Source organism: Marmota flaviventris, chromosome 4 (genome assembly GCF_047511675.1).
Source record: "Marmota flaviventris isolate mMarFla1 chromosome 4, mMarFla1.hap1, whole genome shotgun sequence".
In the NCBI taxonomy this organism is placed as follows: domain Eukaryota; kingdom Metazoa; phylum Chordata; class Mammalia; order Rodentia; family Sciuridae; genus Marmota; species Marmota flaviventris.
This window is the reverse complement of record NC_092501.1, coordinates 84,781,336-84,802,466: the sequence shown is the minus strand read 5'-3', so window position 1 is coordinate 84,802,466 and position 21,131 is coordinate 84,781,336. Positions and strand designations below refer to the sequence as shown.

At 41.8% G+C, this 21,131-nt stretch overlaps 1 protein-coding gene across 4 annotated transcripts in view; it reads right to left on the bottom strand.

Moving 5' to 3' along the window:
- Spata13 (spermatogenesis associated 13) overlaps nt 1–21,131 on the bottom strand; it is a 151,468-nt gene that overhangs the window by 4,484 nt on the left and 125,853 nt on the right. For all 4 annotated transcript variants that reach the window (XM_071611318.1, XM_071611319.1, XM_071611320.1 and 1 more), the window contains 8 exons: nt 16,493–16,629; nt 14,278–14,457; nt 13,731–13,916; nt 11,056–11,235; nt 8,851–9,083; nt 5,904–6,033; nt 4,083–4,455; nt 2,966–3,040 (listed from right to left, as the gene is read on the bottom strand). In XM_071611318.1, the coding sequence (XP_071467419.1) occupies nt 2,966–3,040; nt 4,083–4,455; nt 5,904–6,033; nt 8,851–9,083; nt 11,056–11,235; nt 13,731–13,916; nt 14,278–14,457; nt 16,493–16,629 (1,494 nt within the window). The remainder of the gene's footprint in view (nt 1–2,965; nt 3,041–4,082; nt 4,456–5,903; nt 6,034–8,850; nt 9,084–11,055; nt 11,236–13,730; nt 13,917–14,277; nt 14,458–16,492; nt 16,630–21,131) is intronic.

Below are 21,131 nucleotides of genomic sequence, written 5' to 3'. Positions count from 1 at the left end.
TTTTTATCAGCTACACATGACATTACAATGATGTTGGCAATTCATATATTTGAATCAATTGGGGTATAATTTCTCATTTTTCTGACTGTACAGATTGCAGAATCACATTGGTCATACAGTCACCTACCTATATACATACAGCAATCATAATGTCTATTCTATAGTTCCCTAATTTCTAAAAAGGGGACAACAGTACCAGATTGTTATAAAGAATAAAATGAGTCAATATAGGTAAAATGTTTCAAAGAGGGATACCTTGTCACTTGAACCCTGCTTCATCAGGGTATGTATTTTATATCTGTACAGAGGTCATTAAAAGGTTTATTAAAATTAACTAAAAGATCAAAGGTAAGAATGTAAGTCAACATAACATGATGAAAGAGAGGGCTTCAGAAGCTGACTGGTTCAGAATCCACTCCTGCCCCAGCTTGTCACAGGGCTTTCCTTATCTTACAGGGAGATGGGGAGGATGAAAGAAGAACCCAGGAGAAGTGCCCAATATGGTAATCTCACTCAAAAATGTCAGTGCTCCTTTCAGTCTTTAGAAACCTAGCTGCTACAAGAATGACCTATAGAACATCCAGAGAGAGACTAATATATTCTAACCAAGTCATATTTTCTAGTTACCTGCCACTAGGAGAGATACAAAAAATAAAATGGATTTTCTGCCTTGAAGATACTCAGTGGGGAAAAACGTGCACAGAGAAAGTAGGGGAGTGCTAAGTGTCATTTGGTAATCTTAGCCAATTAATTGAGGGCCTATCAGATTGCTTGATTTAACTGATCTTGCTTTTGTCTTCTCAAGTAGAAAAATACTGAATGGCTGGGCATGGTGGCACACATCTATAATCCCAGCAGCTCAAGAGGCTGAGGAAGGGGGGTTGCAAATTTGAGGCCATCAGCAACTTAGCAAGGACCTAACAATTTAGTGAAACCCTGCCTCAAAAAAAAAAAAAATAAAAAAAGGGCTGGGCGCAATGGCACATGCCTGTAATCCCAGTGGCTGGGGAAGCTGAGGTTGAGGATCTGAGGAGGATCCCGAGTTTAAAGCGAACCTCAGCAATGGCGAGGCACTAAGCAACTCAGCGAGATCCTATCTCTAAATAAAATACAAAACAGGACTGGGGATGTGGCTTAGTAGTGGAGTGCTCTTGAGTTCAATGACCAGTACCAAAAAATAAAAATAAAAAAGGGCTAGGGATATGGCCCAGTTGCAAAGTACCCCTGGTTAAATCCTCAGTACTTAAAAAAATAAATTTAAAAAATTAATGGAAAATATTGGGTTCGATCACCTGTATCATCTGCATTATGGAATAATCTGTGTGTGTGCATCAGGACCCAGGTGTGTGGTCTGGTGTGGATGTCCTCATGTCCCTGCCAGGCAATTCTAATATGCATTACATGAAGGGGCTCACACTGAATAAACTCCACTCACTCTTTTATGTTTAACTCACTGATGCTCTGAATGTACAGATTTCTTCCTCATGCCCCGAGAGGAAAGAGTCTCTTGTGACCTGGTGGGTAACAGCATCTTTCTCTGAAGGGTACAAGGAATTATGTGGTCTGCAGCCCTCAGGTACCAGCTCAGAGACATTTGCTGCACCCACATTCAAAATCAAGCATGGTGGTACACACCTGTAATCCCAGCCACTGAGAGTATGAGGTAGGAAGATCACAGGTTCAAGGCCAGCCTTAGTAACTTAGTGAGGCCCTGAGAAACTTAATGAGACCCTGTCTCAAATAAAACATTAAAAGGGCTTGGGATACAACATCTTTAGCAATTAGAGAAATACAAATTAAACTACACTGGGATTTCACCTCTCTCCAATCAGAATGGCAATTATCAAGAATACAAGTAATAATAAATGTTGGTAAGGATGTGGAGAAAAGAGTACACTCAGACATTGCTGGTGGGACAGCAGATTGGTGTAACCATTCTGAAAAGCAGTATGGAGATTCCTCAAAAAACTTGGAATGGAACCACCATTTGACCCAGTTATACCACTCCTTGGTATATATCCAAAGAACTTAAAATCAGCATACTGCAGTGATGCAACACTATCAATGTTTATAGCAGCTCAATTCACAATCGCTAAGCTATAGAACCAACCTAGATGCCCATCAACAAATGAATGGATAAAGAAAATTTGGTATATATATATATGCCATATTACTCAGTCATAAAGAATATGACAATATGACATTTGCCGGTATATGAATGGGACTAGAGACTATCATATTAAGTGAAATACACAATCCCACAAAATGGGGGGTTGGGGGGCTAGAAGTTCATTGGATTAGACAAAGGAATGAAGGGAAGGGAGAGGGGATAAGAATAGGAAAGATAGCAGAATGAACTGGACACAACTTTCCTATGTTCATATATGAATAGTACCACAGTGAATCTCAACATCATGTATATCTATAAAACTGGGATCCTAATTAGAATAAGATTATATTCCATGTTTGTATAAATTTATCAAAATAGTTTCTACTGTCATATGTAATTAAAAAGAACAAATAGAAATTTTTAAAATGCTGGGCGCAGTGGCATACACCTATAATACCAGTAGCTCAGGAGGCTGAGGCAGGAGGATCATGAGTTCAAAGCCAACTTCAGCAAAAGTGAGGCACTAAGCAACTCAATGAGACCCTGTCTCTAAATAAAATACAAAATAAGGCTGGGGATGTGGCTCAGTGGTAGAGTGCCCCTGAGTTCAATCCCTAGTATCAAAGGGGAGGGGGTGCAGAGAAGTGCTCACTGGTAAAGTACCCCCAGATTTTTAAACAACAACAACAAAGCAAAACAAAAAATCAAAACCTAAACAACATAAACCAAATACAGACCATCTACAATTGACCATTACTTGGGTCTGTCCCTTTGACAGAAGTTAATAACTGCCCCCTCTTCTCTCATTCTGATACTAATGCACATTCAGGAGATCAACCTTTCTTCAAGCCTTACCTTTTGACTTTCCTTGTCCTGCCTTCTGAGCATTTAACATGGCTAGTTTCTTTTGATTTTCTGAAATTTCCATTCCTGTATTAAGAAACAAATATGATCTATATTCAACATGATGTTTCAGAGCAACACCTGCACCATAATCTGAAGCAAAATCAAGGGTAGAAAGACTGTCCTAGGGTGGCTTCTTAATTACCTCCAAAGCCAGACATCACCAAGAATAAAATGGGTTGCTATGAATAACCACAGAGACTCTGTGTAAAGCCAGACATTCTTGGGCAAGTGTTCACATGTGGTTGCCCTCACCACTCTACTGCACAAGGCCCTAGGAGGAGACAGTGCAGCCAAGGGGCCCAGGGTTTGCTCCCTGTGTGCAGAGGGAGTTCTGTAAGGCCATGATTCTACCTGAACAAAAGTGCTGTTGGAGGACTGGGTACTGGACTCTACTCCAGCTATGTGCATGTGTGCCCTGAGTGTCCTTTATGCTCAAGTTCTGCAGCAAAGGAACAAAGGTGTCTAGTGTCTGTGTACTAGGTGAACTGGATGAAAATAAGCAACACTAGAAAAGCTGAGGAGATTCAGAGAGAGGTGGAAGACTGAGCAGCAGTTGGTGCTGGCCCCGTCTTCTCTAGCAGGGAGCAGGAAGCAGAAAGCCTTCCCCCTGGAGGCAGGTACTTCTTTTGATTGGACATCATCTGGGCTCTGCTTTCACTTCTCAAATTGCTCTGAGTAGCCAGAGATAGTGACATACATCTATAATCCCAGCTACTCAGGAGATTGAAGCAGGACTGCAAGTTCAAGGTCAGCCTAGGTAACTTACTGAGGCCTGTCTCAAGATAAAAAGGGCTGGGGATGTAGCTTAGTGATAAGTACACCTGAATTCAACCCCTACTACCAAAAACATAAATATCTAATAAATACTGTCTGTAGGAACCACCTCTGTCATCTTAGGTCTTGGGAGCAAGTTCAGAAGTATTTAGAATTTACAAATCCTTTCTTTTTTCCCCAATGGTGGGATTTAGCTCTGAGGGAGTGGGCTGGGAACACAGCAAGCATGAGAGGCAGAAAATGAGGCTGGAAAGCAGAGGCTGATAAGCCCTGGGTGCCCAGGGCTGCTTACCCATCTCCTGGTCCTCCTGCACCCGACGCCTCTCATCCGCACAGGCCTGCAGCCACTTTGCCTTGTCTTCCTGTTTTTTGGCACAGAACAGGTGAACCTCGTCTGTGGTCCTACTGACCAGCTTGAAGGCGTTTCTCACGTTGAGGTTCCAGTCCTTGTCCCGCCCATCCTCCACATCCACAAGCTCCATCTCGTCCATGTCCATGCGACCCTTGTAGTACAGCATGTCCCTGCGTAGCAGGTCCTTCTTGCAGGACACCAACTGATGGTCAAACAGGAAAAAGGTCCGCTGCTGGCTCTTGCCCTGCTTAGTGATTTTGGTCAATTCCCCCGAATGAATCAATTCTGAGCTTCGGTCTAGAATATCCAATCCCTGGAAGGATGAAAACACACTTTCAGATCTTCTAATTCTGATTCCTTTGAGTGTTTGAGACACAGACCTATAATCTCTCTTGGATTTTCCAGAGACGTGAATACAGAGACCACCCACTGCCTGTCTGCACAGATAGGCAGGCAGGACCCCAGAAGTGATAGCTTCAGATCTCAAGTGATAGCTGAATAAGACTGATCCTTCAAGAATAAGGAAGCATCAAGGAGGTTTTTCCAGTACAGGGACACAGTGTGGTGCCACAGACTCCTGTAGGCTTTTGAGTCAGAAACATCACAGCTCCCTGACTTGTCTAGGGTCTTGGAAACAAAGGTCAGGCAGCAAATTGCTACTGATAAATTAGTAAACTTCTGACACTAAATTATTCCCTAAATGTCAGTCCAAAATGAAAAAGAAAAAAACTTCCACAATATTTAGGTTGGATCTAATCCAATGTTACTTTATAATATTTGGTATGACACTGGCCTTTGTTTTATAGGATTTTACTCTCCTTTAATCCCAGTCATACATAATATTTTTTGGAGGCAAAAGAGCTTAACTCCAAAATAGTTCTTCTATTTACTTGCCTGAAGCAACTCTGTGCCCTAGATTCTTCACATACAAAATAAGGGAGTCTGAGGCCTGTCCAAGCTTCAAAAAATCTAAAAAAGATTTTGAAATGTAAGTATTTCTCTCCCACTTTCACCGTTACAGTCTACTTCCATTAAACTTCTAACTCCTCACTCCAAACTCTCAATCCTCTGGGAGAATAAGTTCTTTTGACCAATGAATGGATGTAGGAAGAATTCTTCTTGGTCTAAAAACAATCTGAGTGTGGCTGGCTTATTCCTAGGAGCAGCAATATGGCACAGTGGTTATCAGCAAAGACTCTGCAGCCAGGTTGCCTGCTTGGTTTGAATTCTACTGTTTGTGTCCGCAGGCAAGACATTTAACCCTTCTGTGCTCCATTTCCTCCTCTGCTAATTGGGTGTAATAACATTATCTACTCTATAGGACTGCTAAGAGGATTAAATGAGTTCATAGATGTAACTGGCTTAGAACAGTGTCAGATATGAGGTAAATAAAATACAGGCTCTAACTACTGTCTCTATTTGCAAGTACACATGTATTTAACATAGGTATGTATAAATAAAAACAGCAGGCATATTTTTTAGACGATTATTATTGGCTAAAACAGATAGTACATTTGTACTGTATTATATAATGCCCATAGTGGCATATGGGGTAGGTAATAATTTCCTTCTCAACTTAGGAATCAACATGCCTCAAAATACATGGACCATTAATAGTAATGTATATCATTAAAGCCAAAAACAAAGTGTCAATCACAGGATGTTCAAGTATATCATCACCAGGTCAAAGGTGCAGGAAAGGGTGGAGGGGCATTGTGTGTGTGTGTGTGTGTGTGTGTGTGTGTGTGACAGTCCACTTACCTCCCAGCCCACAATGGACACCTGCCAGCGAGCAATCTTGTCAACGCTCTCCAGCTTGCGTTTACGCTCATTGATCAAACAGGCCACATTCTTCATGGCCTCATAGGCTGCCTTTATATTGTTGTAATCACTGCAAAATGGGAAGTTAATTTCAATCACATAACACACAACTCACAAATGAGGACTGACAAAATAATGCTCTGGATCCCTGATTTGTACACTAATAGTCTAGACAAAGTGGCATTTAAATAATAGCCATTGTTCCCTTCTCCTTGTTTCCCCATGAATAGACTACAGTCTGCATAGGTTAAGGAAGCTGACCGAATGCAATTCAGAATTCTTTGGAATAAGAATGTTTTCATTCACTTCCCAGAAATCACAATGAATGAAAGTAAATGCCACAAGAAAACTAAGTTTTGGTCATGGTGACTAGGGGTTATTTTTGATAATACAGAAAGAATGATCTTCATTATTGCTTTGATTTTGACATAGCCAGTTCTGCTATACAAAGTACTTTAAAAATCACTCTAACCATTTCAAGAGTACTGTTGCACCAAGTCTTCTCTTTCCCCTGTTCAGGAAGGGCCATGAGAGGATACAAGCCACAGTCTTAAGTGAGGAATTGTGTCTGTGCTCACAGAACCTTTGCACCACCAGTAGGTCTTCACTTAGAAAACACTAAAAAGTGTTTTCTGGATGCTGCAGTCAAACTAAAATAACCCCCTATTCTAGCCCTCTTCTCCATGCCTCTAAAACCATAAGTACTGAAAACACTGAAACCGCAGTTCTAATCTACACAGGATGCAACACAGCGGTGTCTGAAAGTGTCACAGTCAGGTTTAGCTTAGCGTTGATGATCTGGGGATATGTAAACCAACCATCCAGATGACGGCTGAACTTTTCAGTCTCTTATGGTGACTAGCAGGACAGACACAGCCACAGGGTTAACTCAAATGGACTGAATTAGAATCCTCCTGCACAGCCAGGGAGAAAAGCCTTGAAAGCAGATGCTTCTGTCTATCTACTGAACACAGCTAAACTCCATTCATTTACTGATAAGTCTGTGGGTCGATTCCATAATTTAGCTATTGTGAATTGTGCTGCTATAAACATTATGTGACTGTATTGCTATGATATGTCAGTTTTAGATTTTTTTTTTTTTTTTTTTTGAAATACCAACATTTGCCATAAAGCAGATCTCACTGTCTTTACACAGGACTATTTCCACAGAAGCAGAGCAGAAAAGAGGAACAAAAATGATACATGGGGGCTGTCAAAATAACAGGAGTGAATGCCCCAAAGAGGTCTTTAGAAAAAGGGTGCAAAGTAAATTTTTTGGTACAATCCTAGAAAAAAAAAAGTAGAATATAAGGCTTCTCTTTTTCTTTAGAATTTTTGCTCTGTTTTACTTAAGACAAAGAAATGGGCTTTTTGCCATTTTATTTCATATATTTTGTTAATCTGTTTCATATATATATATATATATATATATATATATATATATATATATATATATATATATATATATACACGTATGTGTGTGTGTGTGTTTGTGTGTGTGTGTGTACAGAACAGTTCACATATATATTTATAAATTATTTTGAGGCTCTAAGCAACTTAAGCAAGATACTGTCTCATAATAAAAAATAAAACATCTGGGACATAGCTCAGTGTAAAGTGCCCTGGGTTCAATCCCTAGTACAAAAGAGGAAAAGAAAAAGACAAGACACTGTTGAAGAGTAGTGTGAACTTGGACTACAACTTCTCTACCTTGGAATGCAGTAAGCTGCCTGTAAATGTTTTTCAAGGAGGCTTTGCTTCTGAATTATCTATTTTCTCTAGTTCCTTATCATGATGCCTGTTCATTCTTTTAAAAAACACTTCCACAAATTAGTGGCTCTCTCTTGACATCCACGTTTGTGTTTCCTACCGAACTTTTCTGACTTTTCCACTGGAGACAGAAAGATACGTGCGCTTACACACACACACACACACACACACACACACACACACACTTTGGTTCTAATTCTTTAAACTAGGTCTGGTACCTAGGCCTAGTGTTCAGTGGCCATCTCTTACTCTTCACCTTCCAATCTATTTATTATAAAAGCGTCCCTTTTTAAGCCTGGTCTCTCCACAAGAGTTCAGAGGCAGAGAAGGCAAAAGAATGATTCACACTCTATACTCTGCAGGTTGGTACAGTGATCCTCCTTATCCAGGTTAATCAGTCCTTCCTTATCTAGTTGTTTTCAGTGGTTTCAGTTCCCCATGGTCAACCTTACTCTGAAAACATTAAATGGAAAAATCCAGAAATAATTCGTAAGCTTTAGGGAACTTTTATTATAGTATTTTTGTTATAACTGTTTTGTTATTGTTGGTGTTAATCTCCTACTGTGCCTCATTTATATATGAAACTTTTTCAGATATGTAGATACAGGAAAGAACATAGTCTATGCATCTATGTAGGGTTCAGTAGTATCTGTGGTTTTAGGTATCCATAGAGGTTTCTGGAATGTCTCCCTCTCAGATACAGGGCGACCACTATAGTCACACCTGTCTACTTAACCAATGAATTCATTAACTACTATGAAAAAATATTCATCCAGTATTTCTAAATGGTAAGAAATAACAATATAGTAAAAACCTGCACACACTCATGACATCGTTTAAGAATTACCCTTATGTTTTTATATCTCTAAAAATGCCTATTCTGGAGCCTCTTCAAATATCCTATAAGTCGTCGTCTTCTTTTTTTTTTTTTTCTTTAGAATTTTCAATAGTTGACAGACATAAACATAACTAACCCTTACCCTAAAAACCAACAGCTCTAAAGACTGCCATTTATATCCATCTGTCCCAGCCACTGCAGAAACACTGGGTAGGCACAGGTTCAGGGCAATGCCATCTCTGCCCATCCGCCCTGAAGGTCCCATGGCAGGTCCCTCACCTGTGCTCCTGCGTGGTGTACTTGAGCAGCTCTGCCAGCTGCAGAGGGTATTTGCAGATCTTCTGCACTGGCGTGAGGAGGAACCCATCCAAGGCGATGTCAATCATCTGCTGGAGCAGGCGGCAAGCTTCGAAGAAGTGCCTGTACTTGCCCTGCTTCATGAGGTTGGAGAGCTCCACGCAGGCTCCTGGATGGTTGTTGCAATACTCGGAATAGATGGCAAAGCCCTCTTGCTGGAGGGGGAAAGCAGCCTTATCAGGTTATGGGTGACTCTGGGTCATCTAAGGGGACACTCCTGAAAAGGAGGAAGGATCACTGCAGCAAGGACAGGTCATTAGACACAAGGTGACCCACGCCATTGTGTAGTGGCTTCCACACCTGGGCAACAGCAATGGGCACTGGCAAAGGCTCTGGCTTCTGACATGGAAAGATGGAGGAGCAGGACCTCTGCCATTCCCTCTTCACCCAGCTTGGATTAGATGAAGTGGCAGAGAAAAAAGTGTTGCCGGAAACCCGATTCTCTCTAGCCAGCTAGTCTTTACTTCTCTGATAAGATCTTTTTATTTTTGAGGGGTACTGGGGATTGAACCCATGAATGCTTTACTGCTGAGCTATACCTATAACTCCCCCAAGTCTTTTTAAATTTTGAGACAGGTTCTCGCCAAATTGTTCAAGCTAGTCTTGATCTTGAGACCTCCTATTTCAGCCTCTGGAGTTGCGAGGATTATAGGTATGCTTCCTGGTGCCTGGCTCACTGATAAACTCTTTGACTCCATGCCTCCTTCACCTCCTCCCCACAATTCTGCCTACTTCTCCCAGGCCTGATTTTCACACATGTCACTCTCCTATCTCAAGAAAGACCATCAAGACCATCTACCTTTCTGGATTTCAGAGTTGCATTCTTCCCTTTCTCCCTCTCTGTATTGTGGGCTCCCTCCCTTCCTCCACCCTTTTGGGTCAACAGGGTATCTGCATTCAAGGCCCTGTCCCTGGGCATTGCTCCACATCCCTGAATGTTGCCTTTCCCTGACCCTCAGCCACTGGGCAGTATACTCACACGTGTTCAGCCCCCACCAGAGCTGCCTTTCCTTCCTTCCCATGCCTGGCCCTGCCCTGCTGGATGGTGGAGACTTGAGTGTGCTCAAACACAGAATGTCAAACTAATCCCCTATTTCCCTAGAAAACAGATTTTCCTAAGCTTCTTGTTAATTTTTGAGACTCAAAACCCTGTAAGGCAGTTCTGACTATTGTTTTTTTCTTTGTCACCTATAACCACTTGTCACACACTTTCCTCAAAAATACCCCTTCTGATAAATCTCTTTTCCCATCTCCCAGTCCCTCACCAGTACCCTCCCTGGTGGCAGCAGCAATTCTCTCTAGCCCTCAGGACACTCACCAGCCTGCTCTCCTGTTAATTCCCTCACCTCTGAAGCCTCTCTTATTTCTCCTCTACAAGGACCTGCTACTCTGACCTCACAGATCTATTATAATGCCCTAGATATGCTCCAGGTACCTATAGGGCCCATCTTCACACCAAAACATGATGATCAGAGATTTAAGGTCTACCCACCCTGAGGGAACAGCTCAAAAGCTCTCAGGCCCAGAACCCAAGAACTGAAAAATGGTGTTGCTGTCACTAACATTATTACTATGATTATTCCCTGACTATTTTGGCTGGAAATAAAATTGTCTTTTTCCTGAAATCTTAGTATATAAAATAGTAATAGTCAATCACTGGTAAATAATGATAAACTCATGTCACTGTTAGTGGAATGTTTTGAAACAATCACAATGTCACATGCCAATTACTTAGTAATGTGTGACCTTGGGTCACTTACTCTCTGGGCCTTGGTTTCCTCATCTGTAAAATGGGGAAGACAATCATATCAACCTAATGAATGTAGAGGAGCCAATGAGAAACCTCGGAAAACAGTGCTTGAAACATAACAGACACTTAATGGATACTATTACTCCACATATAATCCCAAACTGAACAAAAAGATATTGAAAAAATTGCCTTGGGGTATTGAGAAACCACCCAACCTAATTTTACAAGTGACATCTCTATTCTATGGAAAATTAATCAAGCAAACAATTACAGCAGCAAACCAAAATAAAGAAAAAAGACTCCTATTTTTAGTGGAGTCTCATTTCAAAATTATTACTTAACCAGATGTTATTAGTAAAGAAGCATCAGTAACATACATGCTGAAGGAAGCAGGATCCTATTTCACTTAAGTGAGGTTCCTCTTTGTTATACTGTTTCTCAAGGTCTTTCAGGAACTTTCTTTGGAACTTGTAAATGTCTTCAATGTTTCCAAAAATAGTGGCTAGCTGTGCAACAGTGAACATTCCCGTGTGCTTGCGGCACTGTCGAATATAGCCCTGTAAAATACAAAAGCAACCTTTTTTATTTGAAAGGTCAAAGAAATGCAATGCTGAGGATCAAACCCCAGGCATAATACAGGCTGGGAGAGTGCTCAACAACTGAGTATATCCCCACCCCGGCATAAATATTTAGGGGAAAAATAAAAAAACACAAAAAGAAAAATGGAAAGTTTCGTGTGATTGGATTTAAAGCTTCCAGAAACTAGTTTCAAATACCAGAACTTAAAAATTAGTACTGTTACACTAATCTAAATTCTTAAAGACAATCATTCTCCCATCCCTAATTCTATTGCACAGCTGAGAACCCTTGTCAAACATGGAATGTGACTGCTTACTGAATAGCTAATGCAGCTCTGCTCATTGTCAATCATGGCAAGATGCCAAGGACATCTAACACAAGGATTCCACTTTCACTATACAGCAAAAATGTGTACAACTTTAATCAGAGGACTTCCCTAACTAAGAATGCTAATTAATTTTCTTACTCTACCTCTGAACCACAACCACAGTCCCAAAACTGACCTTTAAATAAAATACATACCACTTACTTTTGGTATGAATTTTAACAGGATAATAACACAATGCAATAGTTCACAGTGCAGGCTCTGGGACAGACTGCCTAGGTTTAAATCCCAACTCTACCACTTTACTTTCTTGCCTCAGTTTCCTTATCTGCATTAGGGGGCTAACAAGATTGCCCAATAAAAATGGTTAGTAACTGAGTTAATCCAGGCAAAGAAATGGAGCATGATAAATATTTGACAATGATTAGCAGTTATTCTGATTTTCCTAAAATGCCATTTTATTTTTTGTGACTTTTTTTTTTAATCAGAGCTTTACAGTTACACATAGTAGTTGGGTGCATCCCAACAAGTTCATACGTGCATGGGATTTTATTTCAGTTCATGATCTCCCCTTTTACTCTTCTCCTTCCCTCCCTTCTTCTCCTTCAGACTTTCTTTCATTTATCTATTTATATTTGATTGGTTCCTTATGTAATCTTATCCTTCTCTGCCCCTTTCCTTTATTTTACTCTAATTACTGCATATGAAGGAAAACATTTGACCTTTGAGTTTCTGAATTTGACTAATTTCACTTAGCAAGATATTCTCCATTTCCATCCATTTATTGGCAAATGCCATTTTTGTATTCTATTGGCTGAGTAGAATTCCATTGTATACATACACCACAATTTCTTTTTTCTTTTTTTTTTTTGGTACCAGAAATTGAACTCAGGGGCACTCAACCACTGAGCCACATCCCCAGCCTACTTGTATTTTATTCAGAGACAGGGTCTCATTGAGTTGCTTAGCACCTCACTTTTGCTGAGGCTGGCTTTGAACTCAAGATCTTCCGGTCTCAGCCTCCCCAGACGCTGGCATTACAGGCGTGAGCCACCATGCCTGAACACAATTTCTTAATCAGTTCATTTACTGATAAGGCTATGGGTTGATTCCATAATTTAGCTATTGTGAATTGTGTTGCTATAAACATTAGGTGTCTGCATTGCTGTAATATGTCAGTTTTAGATCTTTTTGAAAAATACCAAGGAGTGGGATAGCTGAGTCATTTGGTGGTCTTTATATGTCACTTTAAAGACACTTCATTTACCACACATTGACATAGAATAAGAAGGTTGGCACAAGTAAGCAAAACATCAGTAGGTCCATGTGGCAGATTGTCTAAGTACAAGAATGGACAGTACTTTGCCTTAGCTTGTCTCTAGTGCTGAATGGTCACAGTTGAATTGGTAGTGCAGATCTCAGCATTCACAGCTAGGACAGCTGGAATGATCAGACCTGGCAGGCCAGAGCTCAGCAGAATACTCAGACAAGGTCTACAAGACACATAGCAATAGGGGAGGGAGCCTTGCAGACTCACATCTGCTAATGTTCAGTTCTCTGAAATTAGGACAAGAACATAAAATAAATGATTGCTGAGGAGAATATCATGACACCATAAAATATAGCCTAGGATAAAGCTTAAAATTTTTTTCACCTATATCTAACGACTCTGAATTTCATCTACGAGTCAGTGATTAGACACTGGGGGCTTGGAGAAAGTGGGTTCTGCAGAAGTCAATCACTTTAAATACTCCCAGGAGTTAAGTCCTGAGGGAAAAAGTTGCAAAGTGCCCTTTAAAGAGGACTGGCTACTCAGAAGGCGAGAAAGAGACTCCCTTGAGCCCAGGAGTTGGAGGCAAGCCTGGGCAACACAGCGAGACCCCATCTCTGTGTATACATAGATTCATTTATATATGTATGCGAATAAATAAGGACTGGCTGCAAGAGCAGGTAAAATAGCCACAGCCCATTAAACTCAGCAATGTAGATAGCAGGTGTTTAATGGATCTGGGCAGGGGCTAGATGGGCAGGAGCAGAGATAAGGAGAAATGAGAAGTATAGGAAAGTGTGCTTGTAAGGAGGAGGTGGGGTCGTGTCCTGTAACCATGGGCTCTGACCTATAGCAAGGCCCTGGGGCCTGCACCTTACCTCGCAGATGTCCTTGAGGTGTTTGATGTACACCCGTTCAGTGTTCATGATCTCCTGGATGACATTTGTCCGCATCTGGTGCTTGTTCTCAGAGTGCTTGTGGTGGCTTGTGCTGGTATCCTCCTCCTGCTCCTCACCATGTGTACTACTAGAATTCTCAGACAGCTCTTCCTGATTGACTCGAAGCTGCAGTGCACACACAGGTGACAGGTGATGAGAGGAAGGAGGAGGTGAAGACTTCATGGCTTCCCACTTGTCTGTGACCAGTTATGAGAGTGGCCTGGCCCTAGCTTCCATCTTTATGGCCTTAGCAGAGCCACAGCCCTGCCAACACACTCCAAGAAACAGCAGCATTGCCAAATAATTTGTTTACCTTCATTAAATTTTTTATTTGGACTAACCTGATTTCTTATAGGTTTGACTAGTATGTGGGACCGAAACAAAAAATTACCAAAGAATAGACCTGAATAAGGGGGAGATCTGCCTGAAAGGAGTCTGCAGTTCCACCATAGATACTTCTAAAAAGCACAAAGGGCCACACACTTACTCTGACAAAGCTTGCAGGGAACCAGGCCTCCTTATCCTCGTTCCGGCCCCACCACCAGTCTTTGTTTGAGGCTTCCAGGACCTGGATGACATCCCCGGCCTTGAAGCCCAGTTCCTGGTCATCCATGGTCACATGGTCCCAGAGAGCTTCTGCGCAGACCACGCTGCCATCGCTGATCAGCTGGAACAGAGACAAGACAGGCTTCATGTTAAGAACGGGTAGGAGCAAGGGAGCTGCTGTATGGGCTCTATCTTGGTGACCCTGACCTCTCTTAGTTCTTGTTCAGACACCTGGTGACGTCCAGTCAATCCTTACTTTCACTGGTTATACAAAAATCAATAGAGGAAAACATATTGGGGGAAAAGTACCAGGTGGGCATCTCCAACCTGTTCTTAAAAGAAAATCCAAACCCATTTTTTTTAATATACTTTTTTTAGTTATACATGACACAATATCTGCGTTTATTCATTTTCATGTGGTGCTGAGGACTGAGCCCAGTACCTCACACGTGCGAGGCAAATGCTCTGCCACTAAGCCACATAACCCCAGGCCCCAAATCCACTTTTAAAAGATGTACGGATGCCGCTTGATTTATAATGGGGTTACCTCCGCATAAGCTCATTGTAAATTAAAAATATCCTACATCCAAAATGCATTTAATACCCCTAACCTACCTTACATCACAGCGTAGCCTGCCCTAACATAAACATGCTCAGAACACTCCTGTTAGCCTATAGTTAGGCAAAATCATCTAACAAACCCTTATATGATATGTTAAATCGCTCAGGTAATACACGGACCACTGTAAAATGAAAGTGAAAAAGAATGGATGAACGGAGGGATGGAATGAATTGTTAGCCTGAAAAAAGCAGAACTCAAAATTGAAAGTATATTTCTACTGAATACATGAGTATTGCTTTCACATCATGGTAAAATAAAAAAAGGCTGAAACATTGTAAATTGGGGACTGTATAAACAGCTCACTTAGCTCTAGGTCAGTTAACTAAAAACCTTGAATATCTGGAATATTTGGTTTCTGCAGATGTTGGAGCCTAGCATCCTAATGTTAGTTGTATGTGTTAATGGAAGTCCTGCACATGTTCTCCCAGAGGTGTGTTACTCATACTAATTCCCAATTCGATATTCAACTTTATAGTTTACTACAATTAAAGACAATGGCTTGATCTTGGGATATTTAACAGTTATTGAAAAAGTCAAGAACAGATATGGCTCATTCACTGGGAAGAGTTGATTCTGCCTCCCCTTAGCTCTTACAGACAAAAAGGCCTGTGACCAGCAGTAATTCAGATTTCTGAGTTTTCTGGATTTTGGAACATTTGCATAGTCTTTACTGGTTGATAATTCTAATCCAAAATCCAAAATCTTAAGCTTTTGAATGTCATGTTATTGCTTAAAGAGCTTCAGATTTGGGGGTTTGAGTTTAGGGATACTTGGCTTATATCATGTTTAGAATAATGACAGGAGATCTCAGTAGGGAGGCTAACAGACCTCAGTTACACTCCACACATTCTGCTTAAGAGTATTCAAAGACTGAGGTGCCTGCCTTCTAGAAAAATTTCTGTAAAAAGAACTAAAGCTGCAAAGTGGTAGAAAGAACATCAGATTGGGAGTGAGAATCACATGGTTAATTCCAGCTCTACCATTTGCTACCAAATCCATTTCAGGACATTACTAATGTTAACTTTTACATCTTAGATTGCAGTTGAGAATTACATGAGCCATGAGTGCATTTCATAAACTAAAAAGCAAGACCTGAGTGCTAACGATTGCTGCTCTAATTACTTAAAGGATAAGCTTCAGTTACTTGGAAAGCTTGATCACAGACATTTTTCTGGACAATGCAAAAAACCAGTGTTGTTCTTGTATATGCATGGTTTTGTTTTTTTGGTATGTTTTGTTTGCTTGCCTTTTTTTTTTCAGTGCTAGATATTGAACCTAAGGCCTCATTTATGCTCTACCATTGAGCTACCCCTCCAGCCAATTTTTTCAGAGCTGGGGACTAAACCCAAGGCTTCATATATGCTAGGCCAAGTGCTCTACCACCAAACTACACCCCTATCCCCCAATGGGAATCAGAGTTCTAGGGTTTAGAAAATGCTTAGCAAAAAATAATCAGATAGCAACCTCTGAAGTAGTTCTGGACCCTGCAAATCCAGTGTCCAATAAATGTCACTGTTGTGTGGATTTTTGGTACCTCATTAATGGCCAGCTGTTCCCCGCCTGGCTGTAGATACCGGGGATTGGCCTGACAGAGTTCTTCATAGCTGAAGTCCTCCTCGCTACCGTTGTCATCGACTAAGGCAGAGGACTCAGTACCTCCATCTGAAGAAACTAGAGAAAGAGAGAGGAAGGGCATGGTTGAAAAGGCACAGATAATAACAAAATAAAATGAAACAAAAGAAAGCACAGATAACAAGTTTTTTCATATGACAAAATAAACTACCTTTGATAACATACTCCTCAGGGAAAATTATCAGTTTCATCTTACTCAAGTAAGAAATCATTAGAAAACATCTACTGACATATTTATTAATCCAGAAGCAGCAACTGATTCTGAGGAGCTGGAGTCAGGGGTTCTGTTAAGTGAGAAGTGGGACATTTCAGAGAGCACTGCTAATACAATTATTTTGTGAGCTAAGGTAAACTATGTGTGATTTAGTTGAAAATGTATGCCTCAAAACAGAAAAATACAGATATAATGTTTCTAAGCAATATGGTGATATACTAGAGGAAGTAAAGAAACTGAAAATTATGATCACTTTTAAAAAGTATTCTGCTTACATCTGCAAGGCAATAGTACTATTAAATTCCCAGGTCATTCTTACTATTGTCCACATATGAAAAGGACTGGAACTCTCAGAATTGGAATTACAGGGTATCTTTACTACAAGAGACAGGTCTTTTATCATTCATTTATTTTGTGTACTGGAGACTGAACTCAGGCTAGGCAAGCACTCTGCCACTCAGCTACATCCCCAATCCTTCTTATCTTTAATTTTGAGAGAGGGTCTCACTTAGCTGCCCAGTCTCGCTTCTAACTTATCATCCTGCCTCAGCCTCCTGAGTTGCTGGGATTACAGGCATGTACCACCCTGCCTGGGTGAGACAGACCTTTTAAGGATAAATGTAGAATTTTTGATTTCACTACCTTGCTATCAAGATTTTTTATATTGGGACAAAGGCTTTCTCTCACCAATGCTAACTAATCATCTGTCACTGAATGGAGATGTTTCTTCTTTGAGATTGATAGCCTTGGACCTTCTGTACAAGCTGAGGGATGTCTCCATCACTATTTTCTGTAATGGGATGAGTAGCAGGTGCTGGGGGACACAAAACTAAGCAAAGGATAGTCCTTGACTTCAGCAGGCCAGGGACAGTACTCTGGTAAGCTAGGGTAGAGTTTCAGGAAGAAGGTAATAAAACAGAAAAACAGAAGCAGTGGCTATCTATTCATGATACTCAGATGGCTTTTGACTGAGAGCAAGAGTGGAATCTGAAGCACATGCTACACAGACAGTAGTATAGAAGTTCTCCTATTATCTGCAGTTCCATTTTCCCAGGTTATGGTCAATCACAGTCCAAAAATATTAAATGAAAAATTCCAGAAAAACAATTCATGTTTTATAATATTACAATATACAATGGTTCTATTTTATTATTTGTCATTATTGTTGATCTCTTACGGTGCCTAATTTATAAATTAAACTTTCTCATAGGTATGCATATATAAGGAAAAAACATAGTTTGGTACTACCCGTGATTTCAGGAATCCACTGGGGGTCTTGGAAATTATCCCCCATGGTATTCACTCATGCATGGAATGACAGATGAGACTGAAAAGTGAGGGGGCAGGGTGAGAGGGGCTCACTGTGGAGGCTCTCAAGGACTAGAGCAAGCCATGGGGGCTTTTCTTAGGGTTGAGCCAGGGAGTGACAGCTTTTGAGTAGAGGTCTGCTGATGCTGTAGAGAGAGGAGATACTAGTGTTGCTGAGGTGTGGGCTAAGTTCCAGCCCTAACCCTCTACAGGCATGGTTCTGGACTTGAGCAACTCATCTCTCTGAGTTTCACACACTTCTTTTTGAAGAACGTAGTGACAGAACATGCGTCAAGCTCCTAACATCCTTGATGAGCAGCTGGGGCTTGGCAAGAGTGTTATTGTGGTGATCGCACTGAAGGTGACAAGGGCTGGGCTAAATAACAACGTTGCTATAATGTGAAGGAAGGATTGGAGGAGGGGGAGGAGAATGAAGCCAGAGAAACCAGCTGGGAGAAATGAGATTAGAAGGAGCCAGTGGCAACAAGGTGAAGCACTGGGGAAAGGGCTGTGGGGACTGAAGTCCAAGGATGATGGAGAGGTTAAGCTCAAGCTTGGAGAGAGAAAGAGGATGAAGTCAACATGATTTCAGAAAACCCCAAGCTCCTACGAGGATTTAAAAAAGGAATACCAGAGGAAGAAAACCAGTGCAGAAGGAAGGAGGAAGGGCTAGACAGATCAGAGCACGGCTGTGCTCTGCTTGACTTTGGACTTGCAAATCTACATTTCTACTAACTTTACTCTCTGTGAACAAGCCTATTTTCTATACTGAAGAACTTTTTTTTTTTTTTAACTTTTTATTTGCTGCTAAATCCAAGGTGCATTTTCTATTCCCAGCCATCACAGCTGGATGGATACATCCCAGGAGCTTTGCAGACCCACATGTAGCCTTGGACCATCCCAGGACCTCCTCCCTGCATCCTACCTGCCTCAGTCCTCTCCTTCCCTCAACACTTTGGCTGTGTTGTAGAGAGTAATGGAGTTTTAAGCAAAGCCTCAAATTCTTACACTAAAAATAGGAAAAATTACTGAAGGAGTTTGCAACAATGGGGGTTATAAACACTCTGAAAATTAACCACATGGACTGTATTTCATGTGCTGGATTCTTAGATTTCCCTCTCCAAATACAGATAGAATAAAGATTATGATAAAGAATTCAAGCTGGAAAAGCAGAGGCACCATGCTCACAAAGCAGATGGTGGGTAGACAGAACCGTGACTGAGTGGTTACTTGGCCAGCTTGGCCTTTCCCAGCCTGGCCCCAGCTACTCCTTTCACACTCTGCTCCAGCTACTTTCCCACTGGTTGCCCCTGTCCTGTGTGCCCAAGCTTTGAACACAGTGTCAGGGGCACCCTACCCAGACACGTCTGCTGATGAGCCCATGCTTTTTAACTGCTTTTCCCACTGCAGGGTGCCCCTGCCACCTGGAAAGCCCACAACATAGCTGCAGTCACCTCCTTTCCAGAGCCCTATAGTGAGCCTAGGGTGAGCCAGCTGTACCCACTGGTCTGCACACCTGTGCCCCTGGAGTGTAACTGCCTAGGCTGGTGCACTGAATACAGAAAAGTCAGTGAACCCTGGATGAATTGATGATGCTATTGGCCCAGTTCCAGCTCTCGGTAGGGACCAAGTTGGGGTTCTAGGCAGGTGCATGGTGCCCAGCATCTTTTCCCCACCTCAACCCCCCACTCCTGTTCCCATCCCTAATCTTACCCAGGGACTGGGGAATGAAACTGAAAGGGAATGCCTCAGACATGGGGCTGCAGGGAAAGGTATGTTCCTGGATCTGAGCACAAAAATGGGAAGCTCTCCAGAGCCTTGGCTAGGCCCTCGCTTCTCCCTGCTTCACCAAGGGAGAGAGGACAGCACTGTCAGGGGGACAGCAGGATCAGTGGAACTCAAGTAGAAGTGCAGGGAGGACAAAGGCAGGGAACCTACTCTGTGTCTGTCTCTTGAACCAATAGGTGGCAAGGAATGACACCACCTAGCAGGACCCACCTTCCATTCTCCCCACCCCCTCTTTCTTATTGGACCTTCTCACCCCAGGGAGTGCAGGGCTGGTGGTGGTTCTGCAGTCTGATTCTGGGTGTATGTGTGGGTGAGAGAAACATACTCAAGCCTGTACCAAGCATAGGGACAGCTCCTTTTTAAATGTGTAACTTCCGCTTTCTCCCCTAAGGTCAGAACTGGAGGTTATCTTGGGCTGGGGTTGTGGCTCAGGGGTAGAGCGCTTGCCTAGCACGGGCGGGACCCGGGTTGGATCCTCAGCACCACATAAAAATAAAGGCATTGTGTTAAAAAAAAAAAAAAAAAAGAACTGGAGGTTACCTTGACTAGTGCACTTTCCTGGGTATGTGTTTTAGGAGGCTAGGGGAAGAAAGTTTTGGGAAGCAAGTATAATTTTTTTCCACACACAAGTATGTCTTAGACTAAAAAAGAGATAGCACTAAAGCTAAACGCCTCCTCCAATCCTGGCACTTCCCAGACAGAAAGGTCCAGTGACTACCTTTAATGTCTGAAATGTTCTAGTGCTCCAGGCTGAGCACAATATATACAAAACCAAGGTTTGTAAGAGGCCCAAAGCTGCAGGAATCTTCAGATGTCGGCCAACAGTGATCTGGTACGGCCTGGAACCAACAGCATTTTTCCTTATCAAATTTCAGCTGCAGTTGAGCAAAAAAATAAGAAAGGAAGAAAGGAAGGAAGGAAAGAAGGAAAGAAGGGAGAAAGAAAGAAAGAGAGAGGGAGGGAGGGAGGGAGAAAGAAGAGGAAGAGTAGCAGCAGCTCAGTAAAAATAGAGGTGTCAGGTCTCCCACCCAGAGCAGAGCCCTGATAATTGCACTTTCTCCCTCAAAGAACCACCAAACAATATCTGCCCAGGGAGGGTCCTACCATCTAATCTGACTGTTGCTGTGAAAATCAGTAAAAGTAATGATTGTGCACAATCCACAATTTAAACAAGTCTAATGAGAAGAGAACCCATTGAAGAAGCGTTCAACTTTACAGGAGATATGAGAAT